The sequence below is a fragment of the Rhea americana genome, unplaced genomic scaffold (assembly GCF_003343005.1).
Source record: "Rhea americana isolate MKP2758 unplaced genomic scaffold, rheAme1 scaffold_4, whole genome shotgun sequence".
NCBI lineage: Eukaryota > Metazoa > Chordata > Aves > Rheiformes > Rheidae > Rhea > Rhea americana.
The window spans coordinates 453,185-470,999 of NW_028186534.1; the positions used below are offsets into that span (position 1 = coordinate 453,185).

General features: G+C 51.9%; 2 protein-coding genes across 7 annotated transcripts in view; one reads left to right on the forward strand and one right to left on the reverse strand.

Moving 5' to 3' along the window:
* The window catches only part of TRPC4AP (transient receptor potential cation channel subfamily C member 4 associated protein), a 43,031-nt gene extending 38,816 nt beyond the window's left edge, over nucleotides 1-4,215 (forward strand). For all 5 annotated transcript variants that reach the window (XM_085313911.1, XM_085313913.1, XM_085313912.1 and 2 more), the window contains 2 exons: nucleotides 115-321; nucleotides 1,330-4,215. In XM_085313911.1, the coding sequence (XP_085170037.1) occupies nucleotides 115-321; nucleotides 1,330-1,467 (345 nt within the window). In that variant the 3' untranslated portion in view covers nucleotides 1,468-4,215. The remainder of the gene's footprint in view (nucleotides 1-114; nucleotides 322-1,329) is intronic.
* A 438-nt stretch (nucleotides 4,216-4,653) lies between these two features.
* MYH7B (myosin heavy chain 7B) overlaps nucleotides 4,654-17,815 on the reverse strand; it is a 31,837-nt gene continuing 18,675 nt past the window's right edge. For both annotated transcript variants that reach the window (XM_085313910.1, XM_085313909.1), the window contains 23 exons: nucleotides 17,276-17,393; nucleotides 16,527-16,650; nucleotides 15,874-16,010; nucleotides 15,214-15,469; nucleotides 14,383-14,625; nucleotides 13,779-13,955; nucleotides 13,286-13,431; nucleotides 12,593-12,683; nucleotides 11,604-11,993; nucleotides 10,998-11,124; nucleotides 10,008-10,126; nucleotides 9,311-9,507; nucleotides 8,731-9,080; nucleotides 8,015-8,139; nucleotides 7,556-7,671; nucleotides 7,211-7,403; nucleotides 6,899-7,102; nucleotides 6,623-6,748; nucleotides 6,290-6,460; nucleotides 5,818-5,922; nucleotides 5,295-5,390; nucleotides 4,955-5,092; nucleotides 4,654-4,781 (listed from right to left, as the gene is read on the reverse strand). In XM_085313910.1, coding sequence (XP_085170036.1) covers nucleotides 4,770-4,781; nucleotides 4,955-5,092; nucleotides 5,295-5,390; nucleotides 5,818-5,922; nucleotides 6,290-6,460; nucleotides 6,623-6,748; nucleotides 6,899-7,102; nucleotides 7,211-7,403; nucleotides 7,556-7,671; nucleotides 8,015-8,139; nucleotides 8,731-9,080; nucleotides 9,311-9,507; nucleotides 10,008-10,126; nucleotides 10,998-11,124; nucleotides 11,604-11,993; nucleotides 12,593-12,683; nucleotides 13,286-13,431; nucleotides 13,779-13,955; nucleotides 14,383-14,625; nucleotides 15,214-15,469; nucleotides 15,874-16,010; nucleotides 16,527-16,650; nucleotides 17,276-17,393 — 3,761 coding nt within the window. In that variant the 3' untranslated portion in view covers nucleotides 4,654-4,769. The remainder of the gene's footprint in view (nucleotides 4,782-4,954; nucleotides 5,093-5,294; nucleotides 5,391-5,817; nucleotides 5,923-6,289; nucleotides 6,461-6,622; nucleotides 6,749-6,898; nucleotides 7,103-7,210; nucleotides 7,404-7,555; nucleotides 7,672-8,014; nucleotides 8,140-8,730; nucleotides 9,081-9,310; nucleotides 9,508-10,007; nucleotides 10,127-10,997; nucleotides 11,125-11,603; nucleotides 11,994-12,592; nucleotides 12,684-13,285; nucleotides 13,432-13,778; nucleotides 13,956-14,382; nucleotides 14,626-15,213; nucleotides 15,470-15,873; nucleotides 16,011-16,526; nucleotides 16,651-17,275; nucleotides 17,394-17,815) is intronic.

Consider the following 17,815-nt stretch of genomic DNA (forward strand, 5'->3'; position numbering starts at 1 on the left):
TACAAGTAAAGAAATTCCTCTGCATGCTTGCCTCGAGGGCATTTTGAATGTCATCTGTACAATCAGTATTTCATTTTTTTCTCATTTGACTTACTATGTTATTTTTACTTTCAGGAAAATGTCAGTTGTTTGAACACAAGTTTAGTTATCTTAATGCTGGCCCGAAGGAAAGAAAAGCTACCTTTTTATCTGCGCACTTTGCAACAGATGGAATATACAGAAAAATACCCAGGCTTCATTCTGAACAACTTCCATAGTCTCCTGCGATTCTGGCARCAGCATTACCTCAACAAGGACAAAGACAGCACCTGCCTAGAAAATGTATGTGAACCTTTTAAACATAGTAAGAAAAATCACAAACGYCTGTGTACTAGTCACCTAGCAATAATGGGAAATGAGATGATGTGAAGGGGAAGAAAGGAGCAAGTTCAACCTCCTCCCAGTGTAATTTTCTGAAATGCTTTTCACGCCATTTTGTCAGTCATGTGCCTAGTGCATGCAGTCAGGGTAGCACAAGGCAGATGTACGGTTCAGGTCTCTCACATGAGCAGGTCAGAGGTGGAAGTGACCATGTAAGGAAGCTGGTCGTCTTTTTGGGGAGTCTATATAGAATTGCTATTAAAGATCCCAAGCCAGGAGGTGTCTTACCACCTTCTGTGTGGCTAAGCACATGAGCTTCAGTGCCTGCTACTCCCTAAATTAGCAGCTTCCTTGCATCTTCATGGCCTTTTTGTTTGTGTGGATCTTGGGTCTTTTGTGAAATAGATTTCTGTCTTGTATCTTAACCTCGTTTTCCCCCTACACTCATTTCTTATGAGGATACAGCCAAGGTCCACTGGTTCTATTTAGTTTTTCCAAATTATCCAAGCTATGAATCAGGTGCCTTCCAGAGGCATACKCAGATGACTAACCTGCTGGTTTTAGCGATCTATACCTCAGCATCCTGCTCCAGCAATCTGTCTGCTTACAGAAGTGGGATGTGCTGCCTTCTGGGGAGTTCCCTGTGCTGCTGTTTTCCTTTTGCCTGGTTGCCAGAAGTATCCAGTGCCCTTAAGTACCATCTCTAATGCTGCTCTGCTCGTAGAATTGATGCGCTGGAGGTCATAGTAGAAATAGTGTTGCCTGGGATAGTTGATTCAATGTCAGTCTCTTCTGCTCCACAACCCTGAACAGGATGGTCTCAGTGGTGAATTGGAGGTTAAAGTGTGTGGCTGAGCAAGTCGGGCTAGAAAGGAAGTGATTTTCAGTTTTCTCTGCCTCTGAGGTGTCTRTCCTAATGCGTGTTGGTGCCTGCAGACCTTGCTAACCAGTCTCTTCCTCTCTCCACAGAGCTCATGTATTAGTTTTACCTACTGGAAAGAGACTGTATCTATACTGCTCAGTCCGGACCGGACATCCCCCTGTGCCATAGTTAGCTACATTGACGAGGCATATATGGACATTGACAGAGACTTTTCTGAGGAGTGATTCTTCACTCTGGCTTCTGATGGACAGCGCTTGGAGGGTACCTCGCAGACCATGGATTTTCAGGGATACGCTGTGTAGTGTGTGTGTGCGCGTGTGCGGCTTGGAACCATGGAGCGTTACTGCATTGTTAAAACCCTGCCCCCCTTCCCAGTCCCCATCTCTGATCTCTAACGGAGGAGACTTTGAAAGCTCTCTGGGCAACACATTCAGGGATATATCTTCCATTTGTTCTGGGATAAAAATAATCACCTGCAAAAAAAAAAAAAAGCTTTTTTTGTTGGTTTTTTTTTTTTTTTTTTCCTCCAGTCGAATATGGCTGGAGTCCTTTTTGATGACAGATGACAATATTCTGTATGTGCCAGTTTGGTTGTGGCTCCTTTTTCCTGGCTGCTAGAATTAGCAAGTTAAAAAGCACAGAATTTGCCCTCCAAATGTGAGGTCCAAGGAGCCAATCTGACTGGGACCCCAACACACCAGCCACTTGCAGAGCCACCAAGAGGACTCCCTTCAGGTTTAACTCCTCTGTTGGGGTTTAGAATCAGGGATTTAGGGTTGGTTAGAATGAGTGTGTGTGYGTGTGCTTTTAATTCCTGAGAGCCCTAGCTCCAGTCACCTCTTTACCATCTACTTTTGGATCATTTGGTACTAAATCTGTTCGGCCTTGGTCTGTTTGTGTGTTAGGAGGGAACCTCTGCTCCTGCTGTCTTTCCTGCAGATCCTTCCTGTCTGAAGGTGTTTTTACAATGCTGYGGAGAACAGAGACATTTCAGCAGTGATGGGATTGCAACAGGGGTTGGCTTTTTCATGGAGCACTAGCATTAAAACGTACTAATTTTTTAAAACTTGCGGCTTGTCCCTTCTTGGGTAACTAATCTGTTTTTAAAATTCTTTTCAGGACCATTGCTCTTGATGCTAACTGCTATGCCTGGAAGTCTTGTATCAGTCTCTGCTTTCAGTCCTTAATATCACCACACACACGTTAATCTTAAAGTGCAATATTTATTGGAGATGTCAGTTTTTCCTGGATTTGTTTTAAGCAGAATGTGTTAAATGCTGGGAATAAACACTCCTAGTTGAAAGTAACTTTGGAGGATATATTGGGGGAGGAAGAAGCAGGTTTTGGCAGAGCCCAATTGCCAAACCTGAATGTGCCCTGCCTACTCACTAGTGTTAATTATGTTGCTCCAAGACAGTCACATTCCCAAGAATGAAATACAGCCTGAAGTCCTGAGCCACTGCATTTAAGTCAAATTGTATGCATTTTGCAGCTCCAGCTAAAAAAAAACATTTTCCTTTCAGACATGCATCTGAATTGTTTATTTTTTTTTTCTTTTAATTTATTTGATGAGGCAATGTGACTACACATATCTCCAGGATCTGGAGGCAGGGACTGGTGGTGAGAACGTCCCTGAGCTGTAGCATATTGTCGCTAATCTTTGCCAGCAGAATGAAAGCCATTCTGGGCATCTCTGTGCTGGGGCCTGGCTTCCAGCCCCTAGTGCAGGATTTGCTCTCTACAAATCACCCTTCTCCTCCAGCTTTTCTTATACTTTCATGTCCTGCTATGGACTTACAGTCAGTACTTTGCTTGTTGCTTGCAGGGTGGTCAGAGATGCTGATCCAGATCCAGAGTCTTGCAGGCGAGCTGCCCTGGAGGGCTAAATTCCCCTGGTAGCCTTTGGCCAGCTCCAGTGATGTTTCTCCAGTCATGTTCCTTGTGTCAGGGAATTCTGCTCTGGCAGCTGCAACACTCTGTTCTTCATTGGGTCACCTCCACCCTGCCCCCCCCTCCCTGCCCCCCCCCAGCCGATTTCTTTCTCATCTGTACTTTTTTTTTTGTTCTTGGGTATTCGTGTTTTTGGTGTATCTTTGCTTCTTCTTAACTGTAATAGATGTACACGTAAAATAAATGCTTCAAATTAAAAGGCTTTTAAGTTAAGGGATGCCTTTTCCATAGTCTAGTTAATTGGTGCATCCAATGATTGCTGCTATAAACCTGCAGTCTCATTTACATCTCTGTATTTATGTAACTTACAGTTAGGGGCCAAGCTGCATTTGTTCTTGGCTCTTGGCCTGTGTATGGCTGAGCTGAAATAATCCCAGCCTGCCTTCCAGCTTGTGAATCCCTCCTCTCCACAGTGGGAGCACAGTAATTTATATGTCTTTGTATGTTTTGGGTTCTTGTCTGCTAGAAGCAGCTTGGCTTTGCTTTCACCTTCAGGCTTATGCAGGAGGCTAAGTTGGCTGTCTTCAGAGAAGTGCACGGAAAGGAAACCCGTGGTGACTCCTCCTGGAGCGCGTGCTCTGGTCTCCAGCAGAAAGGTTCTGCTTGCAGCCACTGCGCAGGCAAGGGGAGGGCTGCTGGCAACTTTTGACTGGGAGCCAGTCTCCTGTGAGCTTGTCTGGCCATGCTAGCTGCCTCAAGAAGGTTTCTTGAGAGGGACCAGACAGCTCAGGCCTTCATCCTCATTTTGTCTTATTTATGGAGCACAGAGGGAAGAAGTGTCCTGTGCAGTGCCAGGGAGTGGCACCTCACTGACCTTGCCACTGACTTCAGTAGAGGCTTCAGCAGGTTGAGTGCTAGAATAGGGGGTGGAGGTGGGACCCCCTGAGACTAACAAATACTTCTGGAAGTCTGCACTATCCCCACAGATTGCTGAGGTTTGTGCTGCCTGGATTAATGCCAATTTACTAACTGCAAATAAACATATTAAATGGAAACTTATTAAAGAAATCTATTTTAAAGAAGTAAGTGGAATTGTCTTTCTTTGTAGTGGCCTTAGGAATGTACTTAGGATTTTTACATTCTTACCTTGGCTAAATTRAGTGAGGTCTACCCTGTCCTCCCTTGCCTGAGCGTACTGAAGGGTGAGTGTGCTCATGGGTTGTGGTAGGGAAAGTGAGGAAAGGGCTTTTTCCCCAGAGCTGAACCACTGCATCAGTGAGGGATAAGGAAAAAAGCTGTTCTTGCCGGAGCTTGGAGTTCTGTTGCACAGGGACCAGTTTTCCCAGAGCTGGCAGCAGCTCTGATTCCCTGGTACTAGAGGAGGCCAAAGCTCCTTTCCTAGCCCTGCCTGGAGGTAAAAGGCCCACAACGATCCTACCTTGCCTCCCCAGGTCTCCGTTACACTACTGCAGCAGAGCCCAAGGTAAGGCATTACCCCATCACAGACACGAAGGAGCCTGTCCTGGTAGAGCTACGTTTATTCACCGAGCGCAAAGCTGGCAGTGACTGTTGCAGCCATTTGCCTCCGAAGTACAGCAGGCGGATGGGGGACGGGACCGGGCACAGGTCTGTGTTCCTACTCCTCGTGCTGGCAAAAAAATAAAGGGACTGGATGAGATGCTGGGCCTGAAGGCAGCGAGCACTCAGGCACCACTCCGGTCTGCCTGGCAGCACGAAGGCAGTGTCGGGCCGGATAGACCATGAGCCCCTGCCCTCTCTTCCCCTCCTTGCAGCCAGGTGGACTCAAGGCCTGGGCCTTACCTTGGAGGTGATGACCTCCCTGGTGCGGGCACGCAGCTTGTTGACTTGTGTCTCGGCAATGTCTGCCCGCTCCTCTGCATCGTCCAGCTCGTGCTGCACCTTKCGGTATTTCACCAGGTTGGAGTTGGCTTGCTGCTCCTGTGGTTGGGGGAAGCCACAAACAGGCAGGGTGAGGGGAGAGGTGGGTGTGAATGAGGCACAGCCCAGTACCTGGGCCCTGAATTCCCCACACCGGACCTGGGGCCCTTTTCCCCTTTAGCCCACCTGGCTGGGCAGTGTAGGGTGCCCACAGTGATTCCCCCTGGGGAAGGCCGGAGCAGTGGTAGCGATTAGCACTTACCGCCTCCTCAAACTGGCGCTTGTAGCTCTTGACCTTGCTCTGCAGCTTGTCAATCAGATCCTGCATCCTTGTCAGGTTTTTCCGGTCTTCCTCAGCCTGGAAGAGCCCCCAACCTGGTTAGCAGGAGCCCTGGCAGCTAATGTGAGACCATATTGTCCTGCTTGGACTTCTGCCCCAACTCCTTTACAGGAGACCCAGTGGTGCCAGGGCCCCCCCCCCGCTGATCCAAGCCACTGATCCTCATGTAACATGGGCTGTCCCCTGGACCCTTYCCCCCCCCCCCCATGTCTCACAACACCCAGCTGAGGTGGCAGATATCAGGAACGGGGAGAGCTCTGTCCCTCCTTTTCTGTGCCAGCATGGGGCTCAGAACAAGATAGTGCTGTGCTGGCCTGGGAGCTGGGCCCGCTGGACTGGTGGCGTGCTAGAGAGGGCAAGGGGCTGAGCACAGGGTGGGGGCCAGGTGAGGAGGGTGCCAAGCCCAGCGTCCTGCTGAGGTAGGGCTGCGTCGGTGCTGCTGTACCTGGTAGCTCAGCTCCTTGATCCGCCGCTCATACTTGCGAATGCCCTTCTGGGCTTCGGCCATCTTCTTCTGCTCCATATCCAGCTCCCCCTCCAGCTCACGCACCTGCATGTAGAGAGAGAGGCCAGGTCAGCACTCTGCTTCACCAGCATCACAGCCTGACTGGGCTGGTGGGGTGGCCCAGTATCCAGCCAGGGGGAAGCCAGCTCTCCYGCTCAGAGGAGCCCCAACAGTGACTGGGCCATCCCAGGCAATGGCTTGAACTCAGCCCCAAGCTCTCAGATCTTCAAGGGCAGACCCCACCACCTATGACCTACCCTGTGGCACCTGCTGGCCCCCAGAGAGAGTTAGGGTGGTGCCTGTGCCCTGCAAAGCTTGGTACCACCCCAGACTAGAGAGTGTGCAAGCTAGGGCAGTGCCAGAAGCCCACTCCTAGGTGGGCAATGCTGGTGGCCTGTCCTTGCTGCCTCACCCTGGCCTCCAGCTTCTGGATCTGCTTCTTGCCCCCCTTGAGAGCAATCTGCTCCGCTTCGTCCAGGCGCATCTGCAGGTCCTTGATGGTCTGCTCCATGTTCTTCTTCATCCGCTCCAAGTGTGCACTTGTGTCCTGCTCCTTCTTTAGCTCCTCTGCCATCATGGCAGCCTGCAGGGCCAAGGGCATATACACATCACCACCAGGCAAGGCACCTCTACCAGATACAGGGGCCCCACAGAGGAGCTGCAAGATCCTCCCCTCTCCTCACAGCTTCCAGCCCCACAGGGCACTGGGCCCAGCCATGTAGCACAGTCTCCATCATGCTCTTACATCTGTGATGGCCTTCTTCGCCTTCTCCTCAGCATTGCGGCACTCCTGCACTGCATCCTCCACCTCGCTGCTCAGCTGCGAGATGTCGGTTTCCAGCTTCTTCTTTTGGTTGATCAGGCCTGTGTTCTGCAGACAGAGAATGGGGTAGTGGCATAGGGACCAGTTGTTCATGTTGGTGGTGGCCCCAATGCTAGACAGGCTCCCAGCTCTCAGGTGCCTAAGCCCAGCCATGGACAGACAGAGCCCCACATCCCAGCTGATCGACATGCCCCTCACCTGTGAGTGGAGCAGGTTGACCCTCTCAGTGGCCTCCAACAGCTCCTGCTCTGCCAGCTTCCTGCTCCTCTCGGCCTGCTCCAGGGCTGCCCGCAGCTCCTCCACTTCTGCCAGCAGCAAGTTGTTGCGTCGTTCCAGAGCAGCTGCCTGCTCTTTCAGATCATCGTTGTGGCGGTGGGTGTCATCCAGCTCGATTTGCAGGTCCTGCCAGGCAGCAAGGGGTCAATGGGGAAGAAAAGGAGAAGGGGACGGCCCCAAACTAGGGCTGGCAGTTGGGGCAGCACCAAATCGTCCCACCCACGGCCATCCAACCTTAATTTGGGCCTGAAGCTGGCGGCCCAACTTCTGGAACTCAGCCGCCTGGCGGTTGGCATGGCTCAGCTGGATCTCCATCTCATTCAGGTCTCCCTCCATTTTCTTCCTCAGCCTGACAGCCTCGTTCTTGGCCCGAGCCTCTGCATCCAGGGTGGCCTGCATGGAGTCCATGGCACGCTGGTGGTTTCGTCTACAGGAGGCATTGTGTGACAATGTGTCAGCCCCATCCTGCTGCAAGCACGCAGCCCCAGGAAGTTGCAGCCACACCAATTATTCCATCAAGGATGTCCTGCCAGCTCTGCCCCGAAGTAATAGCCCAGCCTGTCTCCTCTTCCCACACACCTCAGGTTCTCAAACTCCTCATCCTTCTCCGCCAGCTTCCTGTCCACGTCAGCCTTGATCTGGTTCAGCTCCAGTTGGATACGCAGCGTCTTGCTCTCTTCATGTTCCAGGGCCCCCTAGAGATAACAGCATCCCTGTGTGAATGCAGCCCCCAGGAAGGTCTCCCCAGCCATCTCAGCCTGGCATCATGTCCCAGTCTAAAGTTGTGGGGAGCACGGGGAGTCAGGAGCCCACCTCAATGACTTGCTAGGGGTTGCACAATACCCACGAGCAGGGCCCAAGAATCCCCCATGTGCTGGTTGTAGCCTGTCACTCAGGGCTATCATACTGTATAGGTCACCTGCCCCAACTAACTACTACTACCCTAACTGGAGCTGTAGGGTAGGTGAGGTGGCCCTCAGAGGGTAGCAGACACACAGAAACACATTCCCAACACATTGGTGGGTAACACAGACTCACCTCAGCCTCCTCCAGGGCTGCCTGTATATCACTCTTCTCACTCTCCAAGGCCTTCTTCAGTTTCTCCAGCTCATGGATGGTTTTGCCACTAAGACTAATCTGGTCAGTCAGATCAGCAATTTCCTCTGGCAGGAGCAGAAGGGCACTGGGTCAGGACTGAGTTGTAGGGCCAAGCCCACATGGGCAATTTCACAAATCCCCCAGCCCAGATTGAGCCTAAGTCATCCCTAGTCCACTGGAGAGCAGCCATCCAGGCACTGGGGTTGTCTGTGCTAGCAGAATGGGCACCAGTCCCCTTTGCTGAATCCTGCTGTACTCCTCTGCAGCCTGGGAGCAGGGAGGAGGGGAGGAGTCACAGGAGAGGCATAAGGTGCCACAGAGACCTACTTCTCTAAAAGCAAAACTCTGAAGTAAGCAACATGTCGCAGCCATGGCACGTCCGTCCGGCAGCAAAATGCATTTGGCAATAAAAATCCGGACCTTCTGCCTGGAGTCCCCCCAGCCAAACATTGGTTTCCTGGAGGGACATAGGGCCCCACAGCCCAGGTAGGGAGGAAATGAGGCCAAACCTGGCTGAGAAGCAAGGTCAGCTCCTGCCCAGAGGTACACCCATCCCACCTCAAATCTTGGTGAGGACAAGGAAGCTACAGACTATCCACAAAAGAAAGGCCTCAGGGAGCTAGCAGTCTAAGGGGAGAGCCTGAGCCCAGTCCTACCCTGCAGGTTCTTGTTCTCCCTCTTAAGGGTCTCCAGGTTGTCCAGGGACTCCTCATAGGCATTCTTGAGCTTGAAGAGCTCTGTGCTCAGGCTACGTGACTCCTTCTGTGATGCTTCCAGCTCTGCCTGGGTCTCCTCATACTTCTGCTTCCACTCAGCCAAGACCCTGTCAAAGTTGCGTTGCTTCTTGTCCAAGGCAGCGCAGGCTGAGTTGGCTCGCTCCAGGTCCACTGAGAGGTCTTCGATCTCTGTCTGCAGCCGGTGCTTGGTTTTTTCCAGTGAGGAGCACTTAGCGTGAGCAGCCTCCACTGCCTCCTCTGCCTCCTGCAGCCGGATGGCCAGCTTCTTCCTGCCAATGACAGCAAGGGATGAACACATCTAGCCCAAGAATCATCCCACCTGTTACTCTGGGGATGGAAGTCCCTGAGCTGCCCAAACACCCTGGAAAGGCTCTCCCTGAGGCTCAGGTCTGGGCAGAGAACTGCAATCTGACCCTGGGGTCTGGGAAAGCCCCATCTTCGAATGAAAATTGGCTACTTGTGAAAAACATGCTTCTGTGCCACATGGCGTAAGACTCACTTGGCTTCCTCAAGCTCTTCTGTCCTTTGGATGGCATCTGTCTCATACTTGGTCCTCCACTGGGCCACTTCTGCATTGGCTTTGGATAGTGTCCTCTGGAGCTCACTCTTGGCCTCTACCTCTTCCTCATACTGTTCCCGCAACAGGTCACAGTCATGTCGGGAGGCTTGCAGAGCATGGGCCAGGGCATTCTTACTCTGAGGAAGGAAGAGTTCATGAGAGGAGCAGCTGACACCAGGCTCCTGGATGCTAGCTCTAGGGCAGTGTTGGATGCTGGGGGACAGACTTATGTTTGTCCTGAGTCAAGGGCTGCTCTTTGGTCTCTTGCATGTAAGGTATGTCCTACCTCCCCAGCCCAAGCTGCTGGGCCACTGCCATGGTTGGACACATGTCCCATCCCTTGATACCACTGTCACTCTGAGCTGCTGACCCTGACTGTCCTGCATGGATGCAGCCATGAAAGTTAATAGGAATCTGATCAGCACTGGTGACATTCCTCCGGCAAGTCCATGCTGCAGCTTGGGCCCCTGTATGGCCCTCCCAGCAGAACCACACATTGCTATGTGTAGACCCCAGGAGGCCACAGAGATGATTTTTCTTCTCTCAAGTCCTGGATTCCCAATTCTTCTGCTGAGCTATTGCCTTTTAGGCAATGCCTCTGGGGCCACAGAGATCAGCCATGCCTGAGCAGCCTCACCTTGGTCTCTTCCTCTAGCTGCCTCTTGAGCTCCTCAATGGTCTGTGTGAAYGAGGTCTTGCCACGGCTCAGCTGGTTGATGAAGGACTCCTTCTCCTCCAGCAGACGACTCAGCTCCCCTGTATTCAGAACCAAACAGCTATGTTGGGGCAGAGAGGCTGAGATCTGCACGAACCCACACCCCCAGAGAGCTTGTGGCCTTCAGCTCATTGCAACATCATTACCCTGTCCCAGGATGCCCCGGCAGCATTTTCATCCACAGCTACTCCATGAGCACAAGCATTGGTGGGATATCCCCAAACCAGGGGCCCTCTGGGCTGCTCCCTCACTAACCACACAGTCACCACAGCTTCTGTCTAGCCTTCATCATCCTCCAAGGACTTGAGAGGCCTCACACAGGTGACCCTTCCCTTGGCCAAGCTTGAGGGGTCTGAGCTCCAAGACTGTCCCATGCAGTGCAGAAAGTTTGCTGGGACAGCAGATGTGGGCCAGGACAATGAGGATATGGGTTCTTTTCCCCCTGCTTGGTGGAAGAGAGCAAATTCATGTAACATGGTGGAGATGACACCTATGGCCCAGACTTGCCTGCTGAGGGGAGCTGTGTGGAAACCTCCAGCAGCCCCAACTGTACGCCCAGAAAAGCTGGGGTCCATGGAAAGAGGCTGCACTCCAGCAGCTAAAGGCTAAGCATGGCAGCTAGGAATACTCTTGTTCTGATGCTTGAGATCACTGCACATACCCCAGGACCAGTGAGACCAGCATCACTACAGAGATTCTCCCCCTTGCCAGTATGACTCTTCTGCCAGGCCTGAGCACAGACACAACATGGACATCTTGCTCCTCTTCACTCCTGACCGTAGCTTCTGCCATCATTTGTCCATATGAGAGGCAGGACAGTTTGTATGGCTAAACCACTGCTCCCTGACGTAGATGCCGCAGTGCAAGACCAGCCCCAGAGCAACGAGTCCTCCGGCTGCCTCCTTCACCTACCGTTCTCAGTCTGCAGCCTGCCACGCTGCGTGCTCACATCAGCCAGTTGTCGCTGCAGCTCGTCCACCTTGGACTTGGCTTCACTCAGCTGGTCCTCATAGGTGCGACACAGCTTCTCAGCATTGGCCTGCACACACCAAGCAAAGCCCACATGAGACCCTGCTCCGCCCAGAGAGTGCCATTCTCCCATAAGGGGCTCAGTGACTGTGTATCATCTTGGGACCTCTCTTCCCTGCTCAGCTAATCTCATATGAACACAAGACAGCAGGAGCCTGCCAGAGCTCTCCTATCCCTTCTAGGCTGACAGTAGCTGCCTACAGCAGAGAGCTACTGTCTGTCTCATGGGAAGTGTCTTCCTAGATCCTCCAGCCTTGACTAGGACTAGAACCTCAAAGCACCTCAAAGCCTGCAGACACTGCTATACAGCAGTACACACTGAGTAAGAGGGACTCGCCCTTGCAAAGCAGATAAAGCTAGGACAACAGCCCACAGATGTGGCTGTGCAGAACACACTGCAGCCAGCTGCCATGATGCTGCCGACTCGCAGCTGCAAGGCCCAACCCTCATGAAGCGATTGAACCTGCTCCACACAGAGCCAGCACCCACCTTGTTCTTGGTGAGATATTCAATGTTGGATGACAGGTCATCCACCTCCATCTTCATCTCACTCTTCTCCTTCTCCAGCTTCTGCTTGACACGCTGCAAGTTGTCAATCTGCTCACTCAGCTCTGCCACACTGTCTGCATGCTTCTTCCGCAGGGCAGCTGCTGTGGACTCATGCTGCAGGGTTGCCTCCTCCAGGTCCCGACGAAGCTTCAGAAATTCTGCCTCCCGCTTCTTGTTCATCTCCAGCTGCGTGGCCGTCGCCCCACCAGCCTCCTCCAGCCGCTCACTCAGCTCCTCCAGCTCACGTGACACTTCTGCCCGCTGCTTTTCCACCTTGGCTCTGGCTGTGCGCTCAGCCTCCAGCTCCTCCTCCAGCTCCTCAATCCGGGCCTGGCAAAGACCAAATGAAGCAGATGCTTCAAGCATTGAATGAAGCTCCAGCATCTTTGCTCCCCCAAATGAAGCAAGGTATTTCCTCTGATGCTGGGTAGCAACAATCCACCAGCCCAGACCAAATGCTTGGGTTGTTTGGGGTTTCTTGGAGGCAGGTATGCCCTGATAGCTTCGTTTGTTCAAATTCTACTCTCCTGTGGACCCTGCTGTGAGGATCTAGGCTGATACTAGCTTTTCTTCAATGACCCTAGATTCAGTAGCCTGAATTTGAGGGTCTGTCTTTGCTAGGAAGAAGCCCAACATACAGGATTTGGATCCGCAGAGTTTGGGGACTAGGTCTAAGGTCTTAGTCTAGACAAAGGACTACATCCTAGAAGGTGTTCTTCATACTAGTGTTAGTGTTCACCTCATTAGTTCATTCCTGATTTTTTCAGTCCACCTCATCTAGGCAGTTGGTTTTGCTTGAGCTAAGAGTATCATTTTTTTTTCATTTTTCCACTGCCAAGGAGGTACACCTACACTCAGACAGGGTCCAGACCATCTCAGTTCCCCAGYCCATTATGTTTGATGGAAATTTAGGACAATTCTCACTATACCTGGAGCTCCTTGATCTTCTTCTGCAGCTGGGCCTCAAGGACTTGCTCATCTTCAATCCTTGAATTCAGTTGACTTATTTCAAAGTCTTTCCTGCATAAAAAGAAGGCAGAGCCTCTGGTCAGACAACCGCTGTCCCACTAAGTCCYTCTAGCCCCTGAAGCCCGAGGAAGATTGTTCCCTTCATTACATCAGCCAGGCCCAGAGAGTAAATAAATGCATATAGGAAAAGGCCAGCTGGAGTGGAGAACAGTGCATGCACTTCTCTGGAGCAGGCCTGGAGTGGCCAGACTTGCAGACAACCTGACTCTGAGGTTTTCCCTGTGAGGTGTCTAGGTGTCCTTCTCTAACACCCTAACTAGTATGAGATATGAGTGATGAAGATTGTGACTAAAGCCCCGGCTCTGCATTAGGTTCCTGTCAGGTAAGTCTCTCCTCTCAACTCCACGGGCAGAGAAAGTTCTATAGCACCTTGATCTGTTAGTCCACACAGCTGACAAGCTCCAAGGAGAGGGACTCCTGCAACATCTCTACACAACTAAACTAAGCCCTTATTTTGCCTGGACTAATCACACTAGCAGTGCTCACAGCCACATCCCAACAGCCTCTGCTGCGGCCATGTGTCCACCTGGTATAGAAGTGGGTAGTGTCCTTATTCTGCCTGGCCAGTGTCCAGGTACATGTCAAGCACTCACTTTTTGAGTTTCTCCTCCAGTTGCTGTTTGTCATTCTCCAGATCCATTACAGACTCTTGTGTTAACTTCAGGTCACCTTCAAGTTTTCGCTTTGCTCTCTCCAAATCCATGCGGATTTTCTTTTCTTGTTCAAGAGAGCTTTCCAGCTGGAGAATGAAGGGAGACAGGCTAGGGATGGAAAGGACTCCTGTAGCTCCTGACTTCCCCATGCCCATTGCTGCGGGAACTTTACCCTGCCTGTAGAGCCAGAGCTGTTTCCCATTTGGTCTCCAGTCCCATTCCCCCAGCCCAGGACCGCTCCCCATGGGGTCCTCTGGATGGCCTCTTGGCTCAGGCACAGTTTGTCAATGGGTTATGCATCATTTGGCTGTATTTAACTGGGGTCTGATAATGAATCCACTTGCCAGATCTCATTCAGGGCCAGCATTTGGGCACTCCAGGATATATGTGACTCAAACCTATCTCACTTCACTGTTACCGGCCCATGACTCACATCATCCACTTGCTGCTCCAGTTTGACTTTCGCTTTGGTCAGTGTGTTGACTTTGTCTTCCTCAGCCTGCAGGTCATCCAGAGCTTGCTGATGGGCCTCTTGAAGTGCTTTCTTCTCTTTTGTCAGCTTCGCAATGATCTCATCCAGAGCAGCCATCTCTTCAATCAGGTTTTTAACCTAGGTTAAAAATTGAGTGCACATTCTCTGAGACAGGAGAACACAAAGCTAATACAACGGACTGGCCTATGAAGGGCAGCAGTCGATGATCAGCAGCAACTTGCCAGCACAGCAGCAGCCAACCTCTCTCCCCTTGAYCAAGTTTACCCCATCAGGTAGTTTGCCATTGCCCCAGGACCATTTGCCATTGCACAGAACCATTTGCCAACAGATCCACATGCGATGCCACAGGACGCTGGAGGTTTTGTCCTCTCCCACATCTCCACACTTGCATTCTGCCAAGCCCCAGCTCCACGACAGCAGCAGCCTTGTCCCCCATATTTCTCTTCTGTGTACCACCAAGAGCTRCCACAAGCACTGAAGCCACTGAGCTGTGCCAGCATCCACAGCAGAGCATGGCTGGGCTCCACAGAAAAGGGGGAGTTACCTTGTTCTCTGTAGCATGCTTCTCCTTCTCCACCTTGGCCAGTGTGATCTCTAGGTCATCAATGTCCTTCTTCAGTTCTGCACACTCATCCTCCAGCTTGCGTTTCTTGGCTGTGAGGTCTGAGTTCATCTCCTCCTCATCCTCCAGACGCTCTGTCAGCTCCTTCACCTTGGCCTCCARCTGGATCTTGGACTTGATTAGCAGGTCACAACGCTCCTCTGCATCTGCCAGGTTGTCTTGCTCCTGGGACAGGCACAAGAGAGACAGTGCTCACCTACTACCCCAAAAGCATGCCAAGAGGTACTCAGCCACACTGTCCTGACCTTGGGCTCGAGCTCTCCTCATTGAGGGGGTAGAGCAAGCTCAAGATGTTCAGGTGCATCAAAAGACAGCTCCAGTTGTTGCCCATTCCAAGAACAATGGAAGAGCAGCTAACACTGACCAAGGCCAAAGTGCTAACTGCAACCATTTCTTCCCAGAGGCAAGAAAGAGTGAACTAACCCTTCCTGGCACACAAATGCCACAGATTAGCTGGAGCTTGGATAGCAAACATCTCCATCCCTCCTACCCCAATCTGAGAAGATCATCCTGCACAGAGTCAGAGGAGCATGAATTTCCCTAGCAGACCTGAGCAAGTAAGTCTGTAACATAGTTGCAAGTTTTTCACTGAGGTCTAACATTACACTTCAAACAGATCAAAACAGTAAAGAGCTCCCAGAACCACAGGAGGCTGAAGGAGGGCTTTAGCACTCTCTGYTCCTTGCTCTACCCATGGAGCCTCAGCCAGCTGCAGTACCTTTACACCTGACAAGGAGTGGGTGAGGCACTTACCGCCTGCAGCTGAAGAGCGAGGTCATTCTTCTCCTGGATCATGGAGACCTGTTTCTCTTCTAGCTCTTTCCTTTTAGCCTCTGACTTCTCCAGAGCCTCTTTCAGCTTCTGGAACTCCTCCTTCAGGTTGGCCATTTCCTTCTCAGTCTGAGCAGACTTGAGTAAAGGCTTGATCTTAAAGAACAGCTTCATCCAGGACCAGTTCTTGACAGCATTGAAAGCTCGGATGTTCCACTGGATGGTATAGAGGGCTTCCCTGAAGGGACAGAAGCACAACATTATCATGGGTGTGGATTCCCCACCTCCTATCCTCACCCCAGCAGAGACCTGGCTTTTGCAGGCCTGAAGATGACTCTGCATCTCCAGCAGAAGGATGAATGGCAGAGTGTTGAGTGAATGGCATGTTATTTACACAGTGTGATAGCCTAGTAGGATGAGCAATGTGGCAAATCCTTCCTGTGCAACTCAAAAGCTCTCCCCACCCAAATACATTGACTTTTGCTGCCAGACTCCTTGCAGGTCTACCTCTATCCCTGCAGGACAGGACCATACCAATCCAACGCCAGCCACAGGCAAGCCCCCAGGGCCAAATTCATTTAAATGGACAGAAGGATTGAAGAGGGGCAATCACAAGGTTCTGTCTCCTTCCCACAACTCTACCTCCTGCTGATGATCTTTTGATACTCAATGCGCATAAGGTGCCCACGGATTCTGGCCTGCAGCATGGTCAGGATCTTGGCCAAACGCTCATCTCGCATCTCTTCCAACAGGCCCAGCAAACCAGCTTTGAAAAACACCTGCAGGCAAGGGAATGAGAGCAGAGTTAAGGGCAGGGAGGGCAAAGAGCTTGGGGTGATATGACATGTGAGACTGGCCTGGGCTACAAGCAGCCTAAAGCAGGTACCTGGGCTGCTGCAACAGACAGAGCAGTGAGGGCTATGCACAGCAGGTCCAAGCACCCTGCACAGGCACAAACCCAGGCTCTGCACTGGTTGGAGACACCCACAYAGATCATGGGCACAGCTGGACACCAGACCTCTCTGCCCTGTGCATATCCCCTCACAGCCTCTAGCATAGACTGGCTTCACTCTGCTGTGTCAGGTGGCATGAGGAGACAGTGTGGTGATCTCCTTCCCAACCTGCGTGTCCTACCCTCCTCAATCCCTTCAGGGGCCACAGAGCATAGGGCTTCATCAGTGCTGTAGCCAGGCAGAGAGCAAGCTGGGCAGGGAGCGCATAGTGGAGTTGTAGACGGACACAGGAATGGCATCATCTCCATCCCAAGGAAAATGTACCAAGCTGCTTGGTCTCACCTTGGTATGACCAAACTTGTACTGTGAGTGGTCAAGATCCAGGGAGCTCAGCAGCTTCTCTGTGGCCTTTCTGCTGTCCACAAACTTGTCATCTGGGATGGCTGCTGGATTCAGTATACGGTAGCTGCAGGGACAAAGCAGAGGGACAAGAGCATGCAAGAGAACCCCAGCACAGAGGTGATGGTTCCTCCATCATTCCTGTATGCAGGTCATGCCTGTCACCCCTGGAAGGATATCTCTGCAGCACAGACTGTAGCCATGCACCGACCAGGAGCTCCAAAGTGCAGTATTGGGGTCTATCCCAGAGCAGGCCTCAGGGAACCCTGCCTGTACGTGAGGATGACTATGCAGGAGAAGGCCAATGGCTTCACCTTTCCTGGCCAGGCCCAGCCCAAGGTCTGTGTATGGTGTCAGCCTGAGAACAGTAAAGGTCCCAAAAGCAGAGGGAAATCAGAATCAGGATCYGAGGACCTGGGCCTTGCCAGCATCCACTTACATCAGCCCTGCGTTCAACCATCCTAAACATCAGCCCTTCACTGATGCACCAAGCTATCCACAGCTGGCACCACACGCTCCATGACTCGCCCCACAGAGCCAACAGCATAGCAATCCCGAACAGTGCGTGCACTGGGCATATTGTGGTGATTCAGACCAACCCTGAATAAGTTGGGGAGCAGGGCAGGGTCCAAGCAGTGTGCTTCCCCCTAAAACATGTGTTGGCTGCTGGGGCTGGGAGAAGAGGGAGTTACCGTTGCTTGAAGTCTGCATAGAGGATCCTGTTGGGGAATCCCTTACGGCAGATGCGTATGCCTTCAAGGACACCATTACACCGCAGCTGGTGCAGCACCAGGAAAGCGTCCATGGCTCCTAGAGGTGAGAGCAGGGATGGAGCTGACATYTGTCCCTCAGGGACAGAGGAAATACAGCTGCAGCATGGGCTTGAACTCTGCAAATAAACTGCATTTCTGAGCATGGGTGTTAACCCATCCTGTGGACCTATGCTGAGCACCAGCACCTCAGCCTCAGCTCTGGAGGGTAGAAGTCAGCCTGGAAGATTCATCTGTGCCTACTGTTAGACACAAGTGCAAGGCGGTAGCACATAGGCAAGCTGAGAGCCCAGAAAAACTCATTTTCCCCAGTAGGGAGGACTAGCAGGGGTCACAGTGGTTTCCACACAGATATGCCAGGTCTCAGCAGCAGAAGGGTTGCTGAGAGTGAATGTTTGGGGAGAAGGTGGATGCAGAAGCTGGACAGGAGTCCCTGCCAACTCACACATAACGATATCACCT